We start from the raw sequence: 18,603 nt of genomic DNA on the forward strand, positions 1-18,603 counted from the left end.
CCCTTCTCTCCTCTAATGTACCACAGCCTTTTGACAAATGACTATGATCATGCTCTAAAGGTTAGACTTCCTTCAAAGCAGCTGGTAATGCCACTATTTCTATGAATGAAACAACATTCATTCCTCACAAAGTTTTCTCCTAGAGGTTGACTCCTGGTGAGAGACAGTAAAGTATGCAGATCCAGAACGTAAGTACTTAAGAGAAATCACAACTAAACAACTCAGATTGCTATTTTCTTCTATGGACCTAAAAGTTTCTTGCATTTTTAGTCAAAATAATGTGTATCTCTACCAATAATTTGCTTTGTCCTTTCTTTGCACACAGTTCTACAAAATTACTTTTTCAAGGGCTTTGGATCTTGAATAATTGAAAGGTAAAAAATTTTTGCAAGAATAATTAGAGTCATATTCTGAAAATAGGGCCCCAGGACACCTCAAGTAGGCTATTTTCCATTACTACAATATAAATGTACTGCTCTTCCTGTCTCCTTTCTCCCACACCAACTTTTCTGTTTCTCCAGCATCAATGATATGCAGAGCAACAAAAGAGATGTAAAAGAAAATTTGTAGAAAAGTTCTCAGGTGCGTGCACATTTTTTCATGTGTATATGCCTCTTTAATTAAAAAATATTACAGCAGTTAAAGAATAACTACATACAAATTTACCACGGGAAACAAAACACTTTCTTTCAAAATATAAAAGGTCTAATTACCTGATGAGTTAATTCCCAAAGTCAAATCTAAAAAAGTTTATAAGGTTCTAAAGGATAGACTGGAATTTTCTATGTATTTTTATGCACCAGTCAAAGATATTAGAATGACAACCACAGATTTTAACTCCCTCATTTTTGGAAGAAAAATGTAAGAGCATAATTTCCCATATATTAAATAATTTCTCTTATCTGGTCAGGACTATCAACTTCTTTCATACACTGTAAGAATTCATACCAATATTAGACTGTAACAGAATTCAGTTATTATTGATCTGAAATGAATATGAAGTACTACTATGGATATAGTGTATTCTCAATAACTAAAACAGACTAAATTACACACATCTTAAAAATGTCCACAGAATTCATTCATTTCATTCTAGTCACCAAACATATTTGTTTCTATGTTATCAATGCATAGAAAATGAAAGGTGATAAGAAGAGTACTAAATTATAATATGTTAATTCAAAGGATGCTCCTAAAGGGAGCTTTGCCAGTTTTAGACTTGGGTTATAACACCAAGCCTTATTCTTTACCCTACAGTAATTCCACTGAATTAAGAAGAGATAGTCCTGATTTTTGCTACATAAGTAAGATTAGAGCAGGTCCCATTTCCCAGAGGATTTCATACATTTTAATGAGTGTTATGTTGATACATGCCTCAGGAGGAGTTTGAGTAGAGCTGACGTAAATACACCTGCTTTTTTATCTGCTTTCTCACCAAAGAATGAAAATCTAGGGCAGAGGATATGAAGGATACAAATGGAATGCTAAACATAAGGAAAGCAAATTGAATAGCATCATATTTCCTAATTGCCAGACTAGATCTTAATCCATTTCAGACTGTTCTTAGTTCAGAGATACAACCCAAGACTTACTTGTCAATCATAACATTCACTAGCTTTGGAGGTTTTTTTACTTCCCTAACTTAAACTAAATGAAAAGAACAGGCCCACAATGTCTTGCTGCAAATCCTTTACAGACTGAATTGAGAAAACAGGTTTAAGTTGTCTTGATTTTGACAGTGCTATTGAGATATGTTTCTTCCTGTGCTTTCTAACTGTTTGACTCTTTGATGTGTATTGAAATTGGTGTATTTAAAATCAGAAAATAGATATATGTCTGTATACTTCATACATTATGTCAATTGTTACAGGTGTGCTTCTGAAGTACTTAGGGAAGCCAAACTAGAAAATATTCTTATTAACAAAAAAAAAAAAAAAAAAAAAAAAAAAAAAAAAAAAAAAAAAAAAAAAAAAAAAAAAAAAAAAAAAAAAAAAAAAAAAAAAAAAAAAAAAAAAAAAAAAAAAAAAAAAAAAAAAAAAAAAAAAAAAAAAAAAGTCCAAACCCCCTCAGCTCTGAAAGCAGATTTTTTTTTCTCTAAAAAGCAATGCTTTAACCTAGTATTACTGTCTTTTTCATGTTGTAGTTGAAGAAATTTAATGATATGTCAGCTTTCTCTAAAGGTAACAAAAGGAAGACTTAAAAAAAAAAAAATTGTGGTAATAAATTAGCACCATTTATTTGTGTAACAGACACAGAATTACTTAACAGACTAAGCCATAATGAAATCTAATATACTTGGAACCAGTTTCCACAAAACATGCTTGGGGTTCTGCATTAATATATATTCCATATTTAGAAGAAATGAACCTTGTTTTCCTTAGTTAAACAGTAATATTTTGTAAAATAGATTCAGAAAGATTTGTGGCTATTTATAAATTAAATTTCACTTGAAAATAAGAATCAGATTTGCACACAAGTGTATGACATAAAGGGATAAATATTCAATTCCAGTGACAGTGATCTAAGTTCTAACGTAAATATCTTTTTGTAGTTGTAAAATGACTTCTGAAAACTATCTACATGCTACATGCTCCTCAAAAGTCTACCTTGAGAAAATCAGGTACTTTAAATATGTTTTAAATATATAAATCTATATATTGTATTTATTTTTCTGCAACAAGCAGTCACTAGGTAGCCTAATTTGTTAGGTGGATGTTCGAAGATTCATATTTAATGTCCTCAATTATATTAGCACTTGAGAATGTGATCTTAGTTCTAGTCTCCTTAATCTAATAAGTGCCAATTTACTCCATTAGCACTCACCTACAAAGGTAAGCAGAATCACCAGCAAAAGGATAAGGGCACAGATGCAAGGAATCAGTATTAGGAGCAAAAGTCGAAGGAACTTGGCCGAAGCCAGTTTCTGAGAGCAGCCATCCCCCATATTATCCTCATCTGTTCCTAAGACCTGAAAAACAAAAAAACAATTTTATCATTATGGTGTCAATTAGTAACTCCTATGTTTTCAATAGCAGTCCTCCTTCCCTATTACACAGAACAGCTACGTGATTTAAATATATGCTATAAATGGCTTATAGATTCTTAGTAAGTTGCACGTGAATTTTCTTTCTGGCAGACAGCCTAGTGTAATCCATATAACTTACTTAACTTTATCCAATATCCACAGACTTACAGCTTCATTGAAATTTCTAAGCATTTCTGATGAACTGGAAGTTGGATAGGCATTTCATTTAAAACAAATGGGAAATACATAATAAATTTAAGCAATAAACCTAAATAGAGCTTAATTTACAATTAAAAATAATCCATTACTAATTATTCAAGAGCTCCGGGTTCTTAAGTTTCTTTTATTACAGAATTAAGGAACTATTATAATCTTTGTTTTCAGTGACAATAGAAGTGTTAAGGACTATTCCATTTATTATGCACAATAATGCTGTCTAATTTTTTTAAGTACTTTACAAAATTATAACTTATCACAGTATTCTGTAGAGTTTGCAGCTCATATTTTCTGTTCCATGAATGCAACAAAGAAGAATAAAAAAAATAATTTTCTGAATTCAATTGAATATGCACAAAGTACAAAAATTCAAACCCTTTGCAAAAGCCTAGATGTGTATTTTATGTATTTTTAAAAAATCTGACTCCATTAAGACTATGATCTCATATACTGGAGAAATGTCTGACTTTTTAAACAGAAACAAAAATAACATTCCAAGTTAATATTTAATAGCAAGATTGAAGCTGTTATGAGGTCAATACATTTTTATTTGAAATTGACTAAAAAAATTTCCCTGTGATAAGGTGAAATTAGATGATAGGATTATTAATTCCAGACAGTGCCTTCCCAAAGGATGACTAATAGTTTATCCTCTTTGTCAGGAAGATCAATCACATCAAAGTTGGTGGTGACAGGAACCAAGTGCAAATGCATCCATTACCCTGACAGCCTCTCCCCAAAGAACCTCGAGTGACTGAGGTCTACACATACATAGTATTAGTCTAGTAAATGCCAGTCTCTGTGTGTTCTCTGGCTCTGCTGTGCTTGCCTTTCTGTAAAGAGTAGGTTATCAGACTGACTGGCACAAATGGAAGTTGAACTATTTCTTAAGGAATTGCTGTTGAGTTCAGTTCCCCCTTTAGCCTGAAGCAGTTAAAAATTAGGTCTACAATTTGGTAGAATTTCATAACCACATGAACATAGACTCTTCATGAAGCAGAGAACACTATCCCTCGAAATCATGATATTCTATAAGAAAGAACTCATTTCTGCTGGACCAGACAACAAGGATCAGGACCATTGTTACACAGCCCAGCGATTAGGGCATGTGGGAGCTGATTCTTAGTTCCTTCAAGGCAAACAAATATAAGATCCAGTTTATTTTCTTAAAGGAATGACTCCCAACCAAGATGCACTTTTTGCAAATCCCAAGCAAAAGTGCCCAACTCTACCCAGTGTAATACCAGGTAAGTTCTGACTCCACAAAGAGTTTGTCTTAGGAGTAAAAACCTTATCAATAAATAACAAAATTATATCCATCATTACTTTTAGGCTCTTTTTTTTGGGGGGGGAGGGGTGATGTTGAATATTTTGGAGGTCCAAGAGATCTTAATAACCTCAAGCACAAGTGTATAACTGAGAACAGTGTTACCACCACTGCTGTACAGATGCCTCAGAGTTAACCTAGGAGAAACACTAAACGTGTGCCAATTAAAACAGTGAGCTTCTTGTGTTTATGTGAGAAACGTTTTCTAAAGTCTACTGGCATTGTGAATACTACTTATTTTACACAAATGTTCAATACTAAAAGAGAACATTGAATGTTTTCTATCTGTCAACTCCTGGAAGAAATAATAAATCTCAATCTTTGCAACGACAGCTTACGGTCCCAGATTTTAAAATGGACTGTTGTATCCAAATTTGCTTTCAGTGACTGCTCAAGAAAAGAATGTTGCATTGTGATAGACATGTTTCTCTGAACACCATGAATTGCCAGTCTTGTAGAACAGCAAAGTAAATATTTATAGGCAACTAAACAGCATGTTGTATTTTTCCCTTCTACAGGAAAAGACCTCAAGAAAAACACTACACCTATTTAAAATCATCACCAGCAGCTTAGCAAGCATAAGCTTAATTTTTCCAGTTTTCCAATTTTGCTGTTTTTATATCACTTGAACAGCTATATTTGTTTTTTCCATCAATTTCCGTGATGAATATGAAAATAAAACTCGAGATGGTGCTATTGGTTCCTACATCTTCAATGGTAGTTTAATAAACATAAACGCATTAATTATACCTACTTCTTATATATTCCCCAATGTTTCTTTTCCCCTTGCCACCAATACACAAATATGTGTACCAGTTTAAAGTGCTCTAGTATGACGGTGGTGTCTGCACAAACTTCAGACGTGCTCTGTTCTCTCAGTTCTAATAAATAATGGAATAGAGGCACCAATAATGGACTAAAGGCATAAATAATGGAATCTTCAGAAAAAAAATGGGCCTGTAGAAAGAAACAAGAGTGCAACATGCTTATTCCCTTGGCTCACTTCAAGCTTCTATGTTAGTGGCCAAGATAAGAAACCAGTCTCTCTCAACTCACTCTGTAGTTTCTCTGACTTGTTCTCTAAGTCTGTAAGACTGAGGTGCTGGGTAGATACACATTTAGCTCCCTTTCCAAGGGAAAGACTTAGAAGAAGAAGACTTAGAAGCAGAATCCTTGTGGGCCCACTGAAAGAAATCAACCCTAATGCTGGAGATTGTAGCATAAAATAGATTTAACACAGGACTGGACAAAAACATACTCTCCATACTTGAAGAATACTGGTGCAAGTTCTCCTTCTACCCCTGTTGTTAGAAAACTTGATTTAGGAAATATTTTTCTGAATTTAATACTGTGTATACTGTAGTTAGGAAATGTCAGCATTTCATTTTTAAGGCAACGGGTCATTTGCTATTAATACAATCATGTTTTGTATTAAACAAGAATATAGTCAGAAGAGAGAATGCTTAAAAACAAAAGATAATTTCTTCTGACAGCTAAAAAGTTCTGTCTCTAACGAAATTACAAGAACCACTCCTTAACTGAGTGCCATTCTTTCAATAATGACTGCAATAAAGGAAATACACCATAAAGTAACACTGAGATAATTTCAATGTAGATTTTAAAAAAAATCCCAGGCTTATCTAGGAAAGCTGGATCAGACTGTTCACAGTTTATTTTCTGAGACCACAGAGGCAAAAAAAATAAGAGATGGAAAAAAGTGTGTAGTCCCATCTGACTACAAAAATACAAAAAATTCATCGGACCAAAATTCACAGTTTATTTTCTGCAAGATGTGGGGAGAATTTGATCTCATGGTTGTCATTTCAATAACATGCCTGTCCTATTAAAGCAGAGAAATGACAGATTACATTAAGATCTATGGGTAAAAAGCCTGTGGTAGCACGCAGTTTTCCTTTTAGACACTTCTAAGTTACTAGTCTATAAAACAGCCTGAATCATGATATAAGCACTTGACAAAAATATCTCCTGCTGTTGTCAATAAAAGCCTAACAGATGTTCTCCCAATAAAGAAATATCAGTAGGGCTAACTCCCTACTGTATCTTCTGTGCATGATAGGCCTACACAAAGAAATGTAGAAGGCAACTGGCTCTATCAGAAACATTAAAATATCTCAAGCAAGCCATACCAAAGTACTACATAGTGTTTATACCAGAAAGAAGTGGAAGGAAGGCAAGTACGACCATGAAATGCAGAAGGTTCTTGACTCCAGGCAATTTCAGCAGTTTGGTGAGCCATGGAGACAACTCTGGAACTGAGAAATTGTGGAGATAGCCAGAAGAAGCTCAGAAAGGTGACATTCAGGTATGTCTCACCCAGCTCTGAGACAATTGTTATGATGCTGTTCCAGCTTCAGTTTGTGAAAGAGCCAGGGATAAGTTTGCTGAGACAAAAAGCAAACACACTTATGGTGTTTCAGCTATCTGTGTGTTTGAGATCCTTCACCACCACTTGCCAATATACATCTCCTTTAGTGAGTGCTTACAGTGCTGTCCAGTGTGACTGCAGATACCTTAGACATAACCCACCCTCACTTTGGACTTTGTAGCTGAGGTACAGTCAGCTATCAGAGCCACTGACACACTGAGTTCCAAACCTGTTTTTAGCCAGGATGACAGATGAATGCATTTCTCAGTGGTGTTACCAGCATCCAAGTTCTTATTTTACAGGGTAGGCTCAATTTAAGAGAGCTTGCTTCTGGTGCAACTTCTCTTTCATAATTCATTCTTCCCTTTCTGAAGGCTTTGAGGGAGGTGGGAACAAGTTGATCACTGAGACATAGGCACTACAGCCAGGAGATCTGATGTTCTGAGGAGTTTATTCTCATTCCATCTAGTTCTTTTGGGAAAGGTTCCACTGTTCTATCCTGGCAATGTAGTGGATTACAAAGGCACTTTGAAAACATCTATTTGATATCAAAATAAATAGAAATAAATAGCGTAAATAATTGCTGTCCATGAAAATATTTTATTTAGAAATCAGAAAGTTATTGACAAGTAAACTATTGACCTTGATCCTCCATTACAGGTGATCAATGCTTAACATTTCATGTGAAAGGGTGCAAGTGGAAAAGAATGGATTCCATGTGACAATAACATGACATCACTAACTGCTCTCCATCTCATTATAAATGGGAATTAGACACACCATTAGCCAACATATATGGTCAGTACTGATCAGTTTTCCAAATTTTAATAGAAGAAAAGGAAAAAAGGATATTTATCACTACTAGAGAATAGCAATATCACTCTTCAACACCAGCAAGTTTTAATACCTTCCTTTTTAAAAAGAAGTGTTGCTGAATAGTGATTCCACTTTGGCATAAGTGATGATGGTTTACATATATTGTATATATTTACAATTATTTATAATTTCACTGTTGTAAATTTGTAACTACTATGGGGATGCTCCCCACATTCACGGCGGAACTTTGTTGAATTTTCAAGAATGTCCAGATTAGGAAATAGTACAGCTGATGGCAAACTTACTACAGTTCTAAGCTGTCTCTCTTTCATTACTCAAAGCTGGTGGCAAAGATGTGTGATGTTGCCATGCCTCTTAAGATGAGCAAGATTCAGTAAACATATGGAAGATATCAAAGATTTTTCAAAAACTGAAGTGTGTATGGAAGGCATTCATTTTAAGAACTAGACTATGGTTAGAATTATCTTATATTTCTCAATGCCAGAACATGAACATGCATTCAACCCACTTTAGCAGGCAGTGGGAAAGTATTCTGGGGAAAGTAATCTGTAATTAATGCAGAATTTAGGCTTTAGGGGTTGTTAGTTTTCTTTAAGTTGCTACGGCTTGCAAAAACTACTCATAAAAGTTTCCACAGTGCCATGCTGTTTTTCTGAACACACCCAGACACTAATGCTTTCCTGACTACCCAGATGTTCATTGCATTGAGGTTTGCTAAGCACGTTGAACAGCGGTGGCAAGCCTCTGGCTACACATTGCTGAGAACTACAACCCAGCAGGCAGGGAGTAACACAGTACTCACTTCAGGTTCCTGTTTTGCTGGGAATTCAATGAGCAGATGTCTGGAGAAGAGCCATTAGCACCGGAAAGCAAAATTGAAAACCATAAAAAAAACCTTAAAAAAAATCCTAGTGGCCTAATTTGTGACAATAAAAAGATTTTGAAAAAAACACAAACATTCTGAGGGGGTGGAGGCATACAGTCAGAGGAAAACCTCCTCTTAAAACCAGCTTTCATGCCTGGAAAACTAGAAGGAACAAAAAGAAATCCTGCCTATCCTGTGGCTCCCATTCAGTGTATCAATCACCCAGCCCCTGTATACAAATCCCATCAGAATCCCCCTCCCACACAAGGCAATTCGACTTCATAATTGGACATACCCTTTTTTTCCCATTAATGCCTGATCAGTAGATTTAGTCTTCCAAACTTGAAGGTGACCACTAAATTATGGATGTGCCATGTGTATTGCTGATTATACAACTGTGCAACCTATTTAAAATCAAAAGTTTTCAATTACATGAATTGGATGCTAAACTAGAACACAAGCTAAAAAATGGCAGGAATCTTCTTAGAAGCATTTGTTTCCATATGTTTCAAACATTTCTTATTTGTTTTTCACTAAAATGCATAATTATTCTTACGATTTAAACATCCGCTAAGAAAAACTATAAATTTTTATTTAAATGCGTAATGTTGACTTTATCGACTTTTTTCTGAATTGTGAATAAAAGGATAGTAACCCTTGGACCAAGGATAAGACCAGCAGCAATATTAATCAAAGGAAAGAACATGATGGAGTGTCAAAGCAAAGTTTTATCAGTTCAGCATAGCTGGATTTTTATTTGACCTCCTCCCAAAGATGAAAATGGACTCACACAATGTCTCAAAGGTCAATAACCTACTACCTATGAAATTTAGAGGTGACTCATTCATTTTTCAATGGGATATCACTTTGTTCAGAAACATGTCATCTTTGTACATTTTGCTTCAGTAGAAGAAAATAGAGAAAAAGAAGGATATTTTTTTGAAACTACCAGGATATCTTGACAGAAATAACTGGAGTGGTGACTAGAGATTAAACCTATTCATTATTGTTGAAAATAAGAAAAGATGAGCTGATATAGAAAACTCAAGATTAAGTGGGTTAACAAGGCACTTACACTGGTGTACATACTGGACAATGACTTTGATATAGTACTAAAGTTTTATGGATCACATAAGGATTTATGGGATAAAAACTTCCAAGTCACTGAAACAATAACAATCTGGTGAATTATTTTGTCAAAGAAGAAAAATTGTACTGTATTTATGGCTAGGAATATTCAATTTGTCATCCCTAGAACAGATGCCAGGTTTCCTCCCATTTACATATTTGTTGGAAATCTCCAAGAGTCACAGAATACTCCTATCGATGATGAGAAAAAAGTGAATGGAAACCATCTGGGTTCTTAGCCCTTCCAGACCACCATCAACACTATTTCACATCTCTGACTTTATAGGGAAAAAGAATTGTTAACAACTTTTAAACACATTCAGTCCTCATTTCAGACTTCCTTTCCATCCCTGTTTACATGCACTACAAATTATTTAAACTTACTCCCTTAAAATGGCTGATTAGGGACAAACCAAAGCGCAAAGGCACTTACTATTTAATTCTTTTGTTACATAGTTGCTACAAATGAAAAAGCAAGATGAGAGAAAATAATTTTTAAAAAAATACTAATAGAAAAAAGATAGTTACTGACTCTGCAGTTCCTGACGTTCTTTCAGATATATTATCTATTTGGACCATATTTGCAGATGCAGATAACCAGCCTTTTTCAAACAATAAACTGTCCCTCAATACTGTATCCTAGCAAAAATGCACAAGCTGTTAAGGAAAGGTGGTCTCAGCTGTCTGTGTTTCTTCCTGGCAATGCAAAAAGGCAGGAAACTGCGGAAAGCCTGAGAACTGTAGCATGTGCTACTTCTATAACCTCCAGGTCCCACCAGTTTCAGGACAACTTTAACACAGGCAAAATAATCCACACAGCAAAAGATCTGACATGAGAATCAGGAGTGATAGAAGAAATCTCCATGTTGTACCACTTGCCCATGGAAGTCCGGAGCAGACACAACTGTGTTTTACAGTTATATGCTGTATTATTACATTAATGCTGAGCTGCAGGTGTGAGACACATGGGAAGAAAAAGTCCTCAGTGCTACCAGTGGTTTTATTCCCAAGAGAATGACCTGACTAATTTCTGAAATCTAATGAGATGAACAATGCAAGGAGCACGTAAGTGATTTCTTACTGCTTCATTCAGAGGCAGTAAGGGGGAAAAAATGAAAGCCTCTTTCCTTAGGAAACGCTTCCCAAGTCTATAACATTCTCAAGTACCTCACAGTAATACTGGAGTGACAGTATAGGCTATTTTGAAACTAGTTCTTTGAGGTGACAAACGGTAATAAGAATTGCTCTGGGCAATTACTACTACTGTTAAGTCATTGTTAAGTCAGATCTCTCTTGCATCAAACAGATCAGTCAAGGAAGATTCTAACACATTAATATTTAAAACACCAGGATCTGTATATGGAAGAACCGAGTGTTACAGGTTTTAGGAAGAGAAGAAGGGAAAGACAGACTTTGATAAGTCTGAGATCAGGTGGTCCCAAAGCACAAGCACCATCCACTGAGATCACACTGAGATCTCTATGAACTACAACACATGAACTGGAGCAGATGCAATCTGGTGGGGTCCCAAAAAACGAAACTCTACCTTCATTTCCTTCCCTTAAGGAAGGTAAAGATGAATTAAATGTTCAATATAGAAAACGTATCTTTTGCAAGAAAAAATGATCCGTGGAATTCAGGAAGAGCAATAGCTTACTGGAGCACCTGCAACAACGCAACTTGACAGTCTTTTTTTTCCCCCCAGATTTACAGGAGCTGTCTCCCAGGGTCAGGGCTTGAACCATCACAGCATAAACTCCACCATTCCAAAGGACATCTGTCAGTATCTGATTTTCAGCCTCTTTTCACTTTCTACAGGGCAAGACACTAAAAAAACTACATTTTGTTGGCAACAACACTAATAAAAAAAGCTTGTTGTAAACTGTTGTGGCACCCAAAGAAGCAAATGTTGCAGAGTTTCCACTCTAACAACAGAAGTGATGAAAAGGAACTGAAGAATCACAGAATCTGCCAAGCTGGAAGGGACCCACCAGGGATCACCAAGTCCAAATCCTGACCCTGCATAGGATCATCCCCAAGAGTCACACCATGTGCCTTCCTGAACTCTGTCAGGACTGGTGCTGTCCCACTTCCCTGGGGAGTCTGTGCCACTACCCAACTGCCTTCTGGGTGAAGAACCTTTTTCTAATATCCAACCTAAACTTCCCCTGACACAACTTCAGGCCATTCCCCCACTGGTCACCACAGAGAACAGGCAGATGTCTGTCCCTTCTCTTCCCCTTACAAGGATGTTGAAGACCAAAATGAGGTCTCCCCTCAGTTTCCTCCAGGCTGAATAGACCAAGTGACCTCAACCACTCCTCATATGGCTTCCCCTCAAGGCTCTTCACCATCTTTGTTGCTCTCCTTTGGACACTCTCTAGTATCTTAATATCTTTCTTATATTGTGGTGTCCAAAACTGCACACAATATTCAGTTCATCCCTTCATTATTTTGGAACAGGGGAAGAGGGATAGGGTGCACCATAGCAGAGTAAATATTCTCAAAAGGACTGCAGCCCACTGAGGATCCACACCAAAGCAGAGGATGTGTGAGAAGAAAGGAGCAGAAGAGAAGAACCAGAAGAACCACAGTCCTTCCCTGCACTGCTCGTGTCCTCACTGAAGGGATTGAGTGCCACCTGTGGTGTAAACAAGGCGGGAGGAGTCTGGAGTGAAGCTGAGCCTGGGAAGGTGCAAGGAGAGATGTTTTCCAGAAGTGTTTCAGTGCTTGCTGCTTCTTTTGTTGTTGTTTCACAATACCTGAATCAGTAGTTAAATATTAATCTGTAATAAACTAATTAACTCAATTAGAGTCGGTTTTGTCCATGATGGTAATTAGGAAGCAATCTCCCTGCCTTTATCTTGACCTGTGATCTTCTCACTCTCATTCTTCTTATTTTCTCCCCCATCCACAGGATGGGTGAGGGGTGAAAGAGCAGAGGTGCAGTGCTGAGGCCATCCCACCACCACCCCCAGAGAAAGTTGTCCTCCAGCAGGCACCAAGGGCCAAGAACTGCGACATGAATGCACCTGAAGGAGAAGGCATAGCAGCAGTCAGACAGCGCTTTCTGTCTTTAACCTCCAGATATTCAGATTTCACAGGTAAAACAACCAGAAATAACAGCATAATGCACAAATTAATTGCAGGCAGCCAAGGAGACTATCCCTCCAGGGGAATAGTTGTCTGCACAAGGTAGGCAAGGATTGAATCTAATTCAGACTTCAGAGATAGTGACATTCTCATCTCTTTTTGAAATGACAAGCTCTTTCTTGACAGTCGTCTCATTATTATTTTTACATTTAGGATATTAAACCATTATTCCCATTTCTTTCATGTTTGCTGATCAGAAAGACAAGCCGAAATTAAAAACGCTACCTGGAAGGGAACTATCTGTTCCACGGCAGAAACGAAACTTCCATCTGACACCGAGAAAAGCGTTCCCACCACTGAGGCACGGAAGCGCACATGGATCCGGGAGCAGAGGGGGAGCTCGCAGCGCTGACAGGAGCCGGGAGAGCCAGGGGGGCGGCGAGGGCCGGAGTGGCACCGGGAGCCGCTGGGACCTGCCGGCGGGGCTCCCCGGCCGCTCTATTTTTACTACGGTATGTTTTGCATTCAGACTTTCCAGTGCAGGCGGCCAGGGTCAGGGGATCCGCTCTGCCGGGGGAATCTGACAGGTCAGCCCAGCCGGAGTTATTTATAGAGGGCGGGGGACTGAGGGAAGGGATGCGATCGGCATCGTATTCTTCTGCCGCGGGGCTGCGGGCTGGGAGAGGCCCCCTCCTAAGCAGCCCCCCCGGCCCCTCAGTAGAGCCGGGCAAGGCGGGTGTGCGGGGCGGGGAAGCCCCAGAGCCGCCCGGCCTGACCCGCGGCCCGCCCGCCCCGCACGGCAGGGGAGAGCGGCCGTGCCTGCACACGGGGGCTGCCAGCACAGACAAGGAGGTGAGATGCCCAGGCGAGGTTCAGGCGCTCCTCCTTTCCTTTCTTCCCCACGTTTTTCCTCATGCAGCCTCTCAGGAAGCGAGGACTCACCTCACATGACAACAATTGACTGTGGAGGGCCACTAGTATTAAAAATTCACAGCCAACGAGAGTAGTCAAGCTGGAGCAGATTGGATACTGTCTTCAGAGGTAGTTCTGTGAATGAAGATCATTACAAGAGGATTTATACTTTCCTTGTCCCTCTGTGACAATCCATCACTTTGCAAGGGGTTATCATCCACCCTTCTCTCCTGCAGCTGGAGAAACATATGTACCCAGCCTGCCATTTATATGGTCCATTTCTTTTCTATAGGGAAAGAAACTGTAACTGTAATACAAACACGAGTATTTCAAACTGTAATCAGACTGTCTCTCTCAAGCCCTGCTGCTTACTTTGCTGCTTCATCCTGAAGGCATTTAAAAGTCAGGAGGGGTCTGGCAGCCACATTTGGACAGGCCTAGGCTGCATGTGCAAGTCTAAAACTGCTCTGCTGCAAGTGGCCTGACATCCGCCCCTGCCAAACCCTGGCTGGCATTCAGAAACAAGACATTCATCTGGCCTTGTAAGCACTTGCTGAGGATACCTGACACGCTGACAGGATTCAAACTCTTCCACACAATGTAGCCATACCACCATCTTTTAAAACCTGACCAGACCAGGTCAAGAGTTCCACTGCATGTAACTGCGGGGCAGAATCCAGGGCCTCCTTGGCCAGGTGGGGGCAAAGCAACAGTTCCCACCTCTTCAAGAAGTGTCTATAGTGCTTGTATTGTGCCTGCTGGACTGGAATGACCAGCCCATGCTGGGCTTCAGCATGGCAAAAACTCACAGAGCTCAAACAGCCACTGAGACACACCGATTGAAGCACTGTCTTCCTGCTTGGGTACAAAAAGTTTGTTCAGAGTTCAGTATTTGTTGGTTGGAGTAGTTGAGTAGTGGTAATAGCAGGAACCACTCGATTTCTTCGCCCAGTATAACTATTCCAACATTCCCTTGCCTGTTCCACCTTCTCTAGGAAGGACTGTTCTCCCAGACAAATGAGATTTCTGTCTAGGTGCTTATCCACCTCAGCCTCTGCACTCACTCCTTGTTTGGCCATGCAAGTAATGACAAGAAATTGTGTGTCTGGCAATACATGGACTTAGTATAATGACAGGGCAGTAATAGTAATGTTCCTCAAGGGAGCTGAGTGCTAAGACATAAATATGTGTATCAGCTTAGCAGAAAAAAAAAAAAAAAAAAAGGCAACACAAAAGTAACTCCTGCATTCAAGTAAGCCTGCGTTTTTAAATAATTATTGGCACTACTAACAGTCCTGGTTTTCATTTGTATCTTCAGACATCATCTAATACATAACTAATAGTCAACCAATAATACAGATATATTAAATTGCCCTGTGTGCATTGCACATTTTATAGAACACCTCCAAACATGACACATTGCAAACAATACTTTTGATTCACTGGACACTCAAATTACCTACAGACTGTCAAGTGCCAGCAAAAACTTCTGGAGAAGAAGTGAAAGTTTTCTTCAGTATTTTACAGTTCCAGCTCCAAAAGACTTAAGAAGAGCAGTATTTTGTCCAGATGGTCCCATGAGACACTAAGTGCACAAGCAGACTCCTCTAATCCGGGCAAGCGAGCTGGGCTGCCTGGCTTCTGGCAGCCTGAGAGGCTTCGCAGGAAAATGAGTGCTGGTGGCTTCCTTGAAAATGCATGCTAAATGAGGTTCATATGCAGGGTGAAAGAGCACGGCTTCCCCACAGGCAGAATCTGAGGGAAGCCATCTGCCTGTTGGGGTACTCCATAAACAGAGGAGGGAAAAAAAGTCAGGGGCATTCACTATCTAAAGGAGGTTTGAACATTATTTAGGATTTTTCTGTTTGCCTGGAGGAGCCCTCAGCTTCCAAAAGAACCTTGATGACCAAGATGCTCTGGAGATGCAACCAGCTTTTACAGAGACATAGAGGCAGAATGGCTCTCTAATTCCCTGTATTACTACAATTGCTTGGATTATAACTGCTTGGATTATCTCAGTGACACACTAATTCATCGCTGTCGGTTTCAAAATACCTGAGAAGCTTATAACAGAGATCTCCAACTAGGGCATCCGTTATAAAAACAAACTAAAAATTTAGTCCTGCTGAGTAGTCCATCTTTTAGGAACACGGGGAGGATGTAAGTGGCCATATGGAAAAATCCACTACCATATTCTTACTGCTGAAAGCCAAAACTTCCCAAGAGACCTCGTGATTGCATTAAAAGCTCTAGATATTTGATTTCACTTAAGAGTTTCACCATCTCAGCCGGACTTCTAATAATTTAAAATAAAGGTTAATTAATTAATCGCCTGCCATGAAATGCGTCCAAAGATTCTGCATTTTAAATCAAGTGGAGCAACGATACTACCAAAGTATACTACCGTATTTACAAACTTGTGAAACCAGCTGCAGTGCCATTTCGGTCGCGCACGATCGCTCTGACAGCACGGGAAGCTCCGACGCCCTCTCCGCAAATGCCACGCGTCACGCTGAGCACTCCTGTGCTCCCCCTCGCCGATCCTAGCCGGCGGCAGAAAGGAATGCCAGCCCTGCCGGCGGAGAGGGATGCCATCAAGCCCTACCGGCGGACGCTCCCGCTCGCTCGCCGCGGGGCTTCACCCCGGCACTGTCACGGGGAGCGCTGCCCGTGGCCCCGCTCTCCACCTGCGGTCCCCGCCGTGCCTGCTTCTCTGGCAGCGCCACCCGCATCAGGTTCACGGGGGAAAACCTGCGCCCCGGGTACCGGAGGGACGGGCAGGCTGGGGGGACTGACCCTGCAGGTTCACACTAGCACGTCAGCCGCCTCTCCTGTAAGGGCAGCCAAAGAAAGCTCCTTCACCCCCTTATCCCTCCTCCAGGGGTGTGCGGAGACACTGCCAACGCCCGCACTGTCCCCTTCGGACATTTCCATCTACACAAGTGTGCTGGTAGAATCATAGAAACATAAAATCAGCCGGGTTGGAAAGGACCTCTGAGATCATCAAGTCCAACCCTTGATCCACTACCACTGCAGTTACTAGACTGGCACTAAGTACTACATCCAGTCTCTTCTTAAATACCTCCAGGGACTGAGAATCCACCACCTCCCTGGGCAGCCAATTCCAATGCCTGCTTTACCCTTTCTGTAAAGAATTTCTTCTTAATATCCAACCCAAACCTTCCCTGGCAGAGCTTAAGACCATGCCCTCTTGTCTTACTGATAGATGCCTGGGAGAAGAGACCAAGCCCCACCTGGCTACAACCTCCGTTCAGATAGTTGTATACAGTGATGAGGTCTCACCTGAGCCCTCTCTCCTCCAGGCTAAACAACCCATTCTCCCTGCAAGGATTAACTGCTTCACGGGATGACCTCCCCGCCGTGGGTGGTTGCGGCCAGCGGTATCATCCCGACGGACAGCCGTAGGAGTGGGTGAGAGGAGGGGAAGGTGTTCCTCCACCCGACCCCAGGCTGCACCGACGCAAAGGTAAAGTCACCTCCTGCTGCTGCCGGGGGGCAACTATCGCTCCTGGGTCACGGTCCATCGGCTCTCCGGGAGCGCGGTTGCAGATGGAGCTGCCATGACCGTCCTGCCAGAGGTTAAGTGCAAATTTTGCTCCTGCAAATCCCTGCTGGACCTGTTGCCCTTGGGTTCGACCACCTCCTCCGCGGTCCTTCCAGCGGCAGAGCAATTAACAGGCACATCAGCCCCCTTGGTCATCCCCGCTGACTTGGTGAGAGAACTAGGGAGAGGGGGCCCCGCAGCCCTCCATGAGACGCTGACAACGAGCGGCTCACCTGCATCCCGCGCCTCCGAACGCGGCCCCGCACGGCAGCGCAAGTTTCGGCACCGGAGAGCTCCGGGACGGCCCCACCGCGGCACGTTTGGGCGCGGGCGGTCGCTGACACCGGCCGCCCCCTGGGGCACAGCATCGTCCCTGCCTGCGAGACACGGGTCCGCTCTCGCTAAGACAGATTGCCGGGCTCGGGTCGCCCCTTCTCTTCTTGCCCGTGGAACCTGCCGCTCCCGCTCGCCATGGCAGCCCAGGGTGTGCGCCGCGCACTGGGATTCCCTTCAGGACCGGTGGCGGCCGGGGGTGTCCCATGAGCGCGCTGTCCCCGCCTGCAGCCCGGGGGTCGCCGAGCGGCAGAGCCGCCCTCCCAGTTCCCCGGCCCCGTGGTCCCCCCGGCAGCCCCACGCAAGAAGGGGAGCGCCCTCGGGCTCGCCTTACCTGGCTGGCGGAGAGGACCTGCCGGTAGCGCTCCTCCTCCGTAGGCAGGGCAGGGAACTGTTGCGTGGAGAGCATGCTCTGGCTGGTGCTGGTCCCTCTCCACTTTGGTTGCCCCCCTCACCCTTCTCTACCTCAGTCTCCGACAAGCCGCCTCCTCCCGCCTCCCGCACAGACACACTTGCGGGGCGGGGGGGTCCTCGCATTTTGTCTTCTCGGCAGACTCTCCCTCCCCCCTCCTTCACCCAATAATAATAAACCTCCGCGAGAAAGAGCCACATCCCCACCCCTTTTGCACACAAGGCTCTACCCCTTCGGGACGCGCTGAGAGACAGCCCTATTTCTAATTTCGCCCTAAAGCCGTCCCCCAGGGAGGGCGGATGAGGTGGGCACAGCTTTCGTTCCCCCCTTCTCCGCCACCCATCAGGGACGTCTCGTCAACCCGCGTAGGGCTTCAGGTGACAAGAGAAGCCTGGGCCCGGGTCGACGTGCGAGGCAAGAACCCCTGGAGCTCGCCCCTCGCAGCCTTTACCTTGGCTCGCCGAGGCTCCGCCGGGCCGCCTGGATGAGCACTTGCGGCCGGAG

The 18,603-nt window shown here is 41.8% G+C and overlaps 1 protein-coding gene across 1 annotated transcript in view; it reads right to left on the bottom strand.

Annotated features, from left to right (window-relative positions):
* The window catches only part of CORIN (corin, serine peptidase), a 114,152-nt gene extending 95,761 nt beyond the window's left edge, over positions 1 to 18,391 (bottom strand). The window contains exons 1-2 of the mRNA XM_027899838.1: positions 18,022 to 18,391; positions 2,824 to 2,968 (exon numbers count right to left, since the gene is read on the bottom strand). Of these exons, the coding sequence (XP_027755639.1) occupies positions 2,824 to 2,968; positions 18,022 to 18,096 (220 nt within the window). The 5' untranslated portion in view covers positions 18,097 to 18,391. The remainder of the gene's footprint in view (positions 1 to 2,823; positions 2,969 to 18,021) is intronic.
* Positions 18,392 to 18,603: the final 212 nt, after the last annotated feature.

Source organism: Empidonax traillii, unplaced genomic scaffold (genome assembly GCF_003031625.1).
Source record: "Empidonax traillii isolate 1590-97213 ecotype Southwest subspecies unplaced genomic scaffold, ASM303162v1 scaffold690:size337178, whole genome shotgun sequence".
Lineage (NCBI taxonomy): Eukaryota > Metazoa > Chordata > Aves > Passeriformes > Tyrannidae > Empidonax > Empidonax traillii.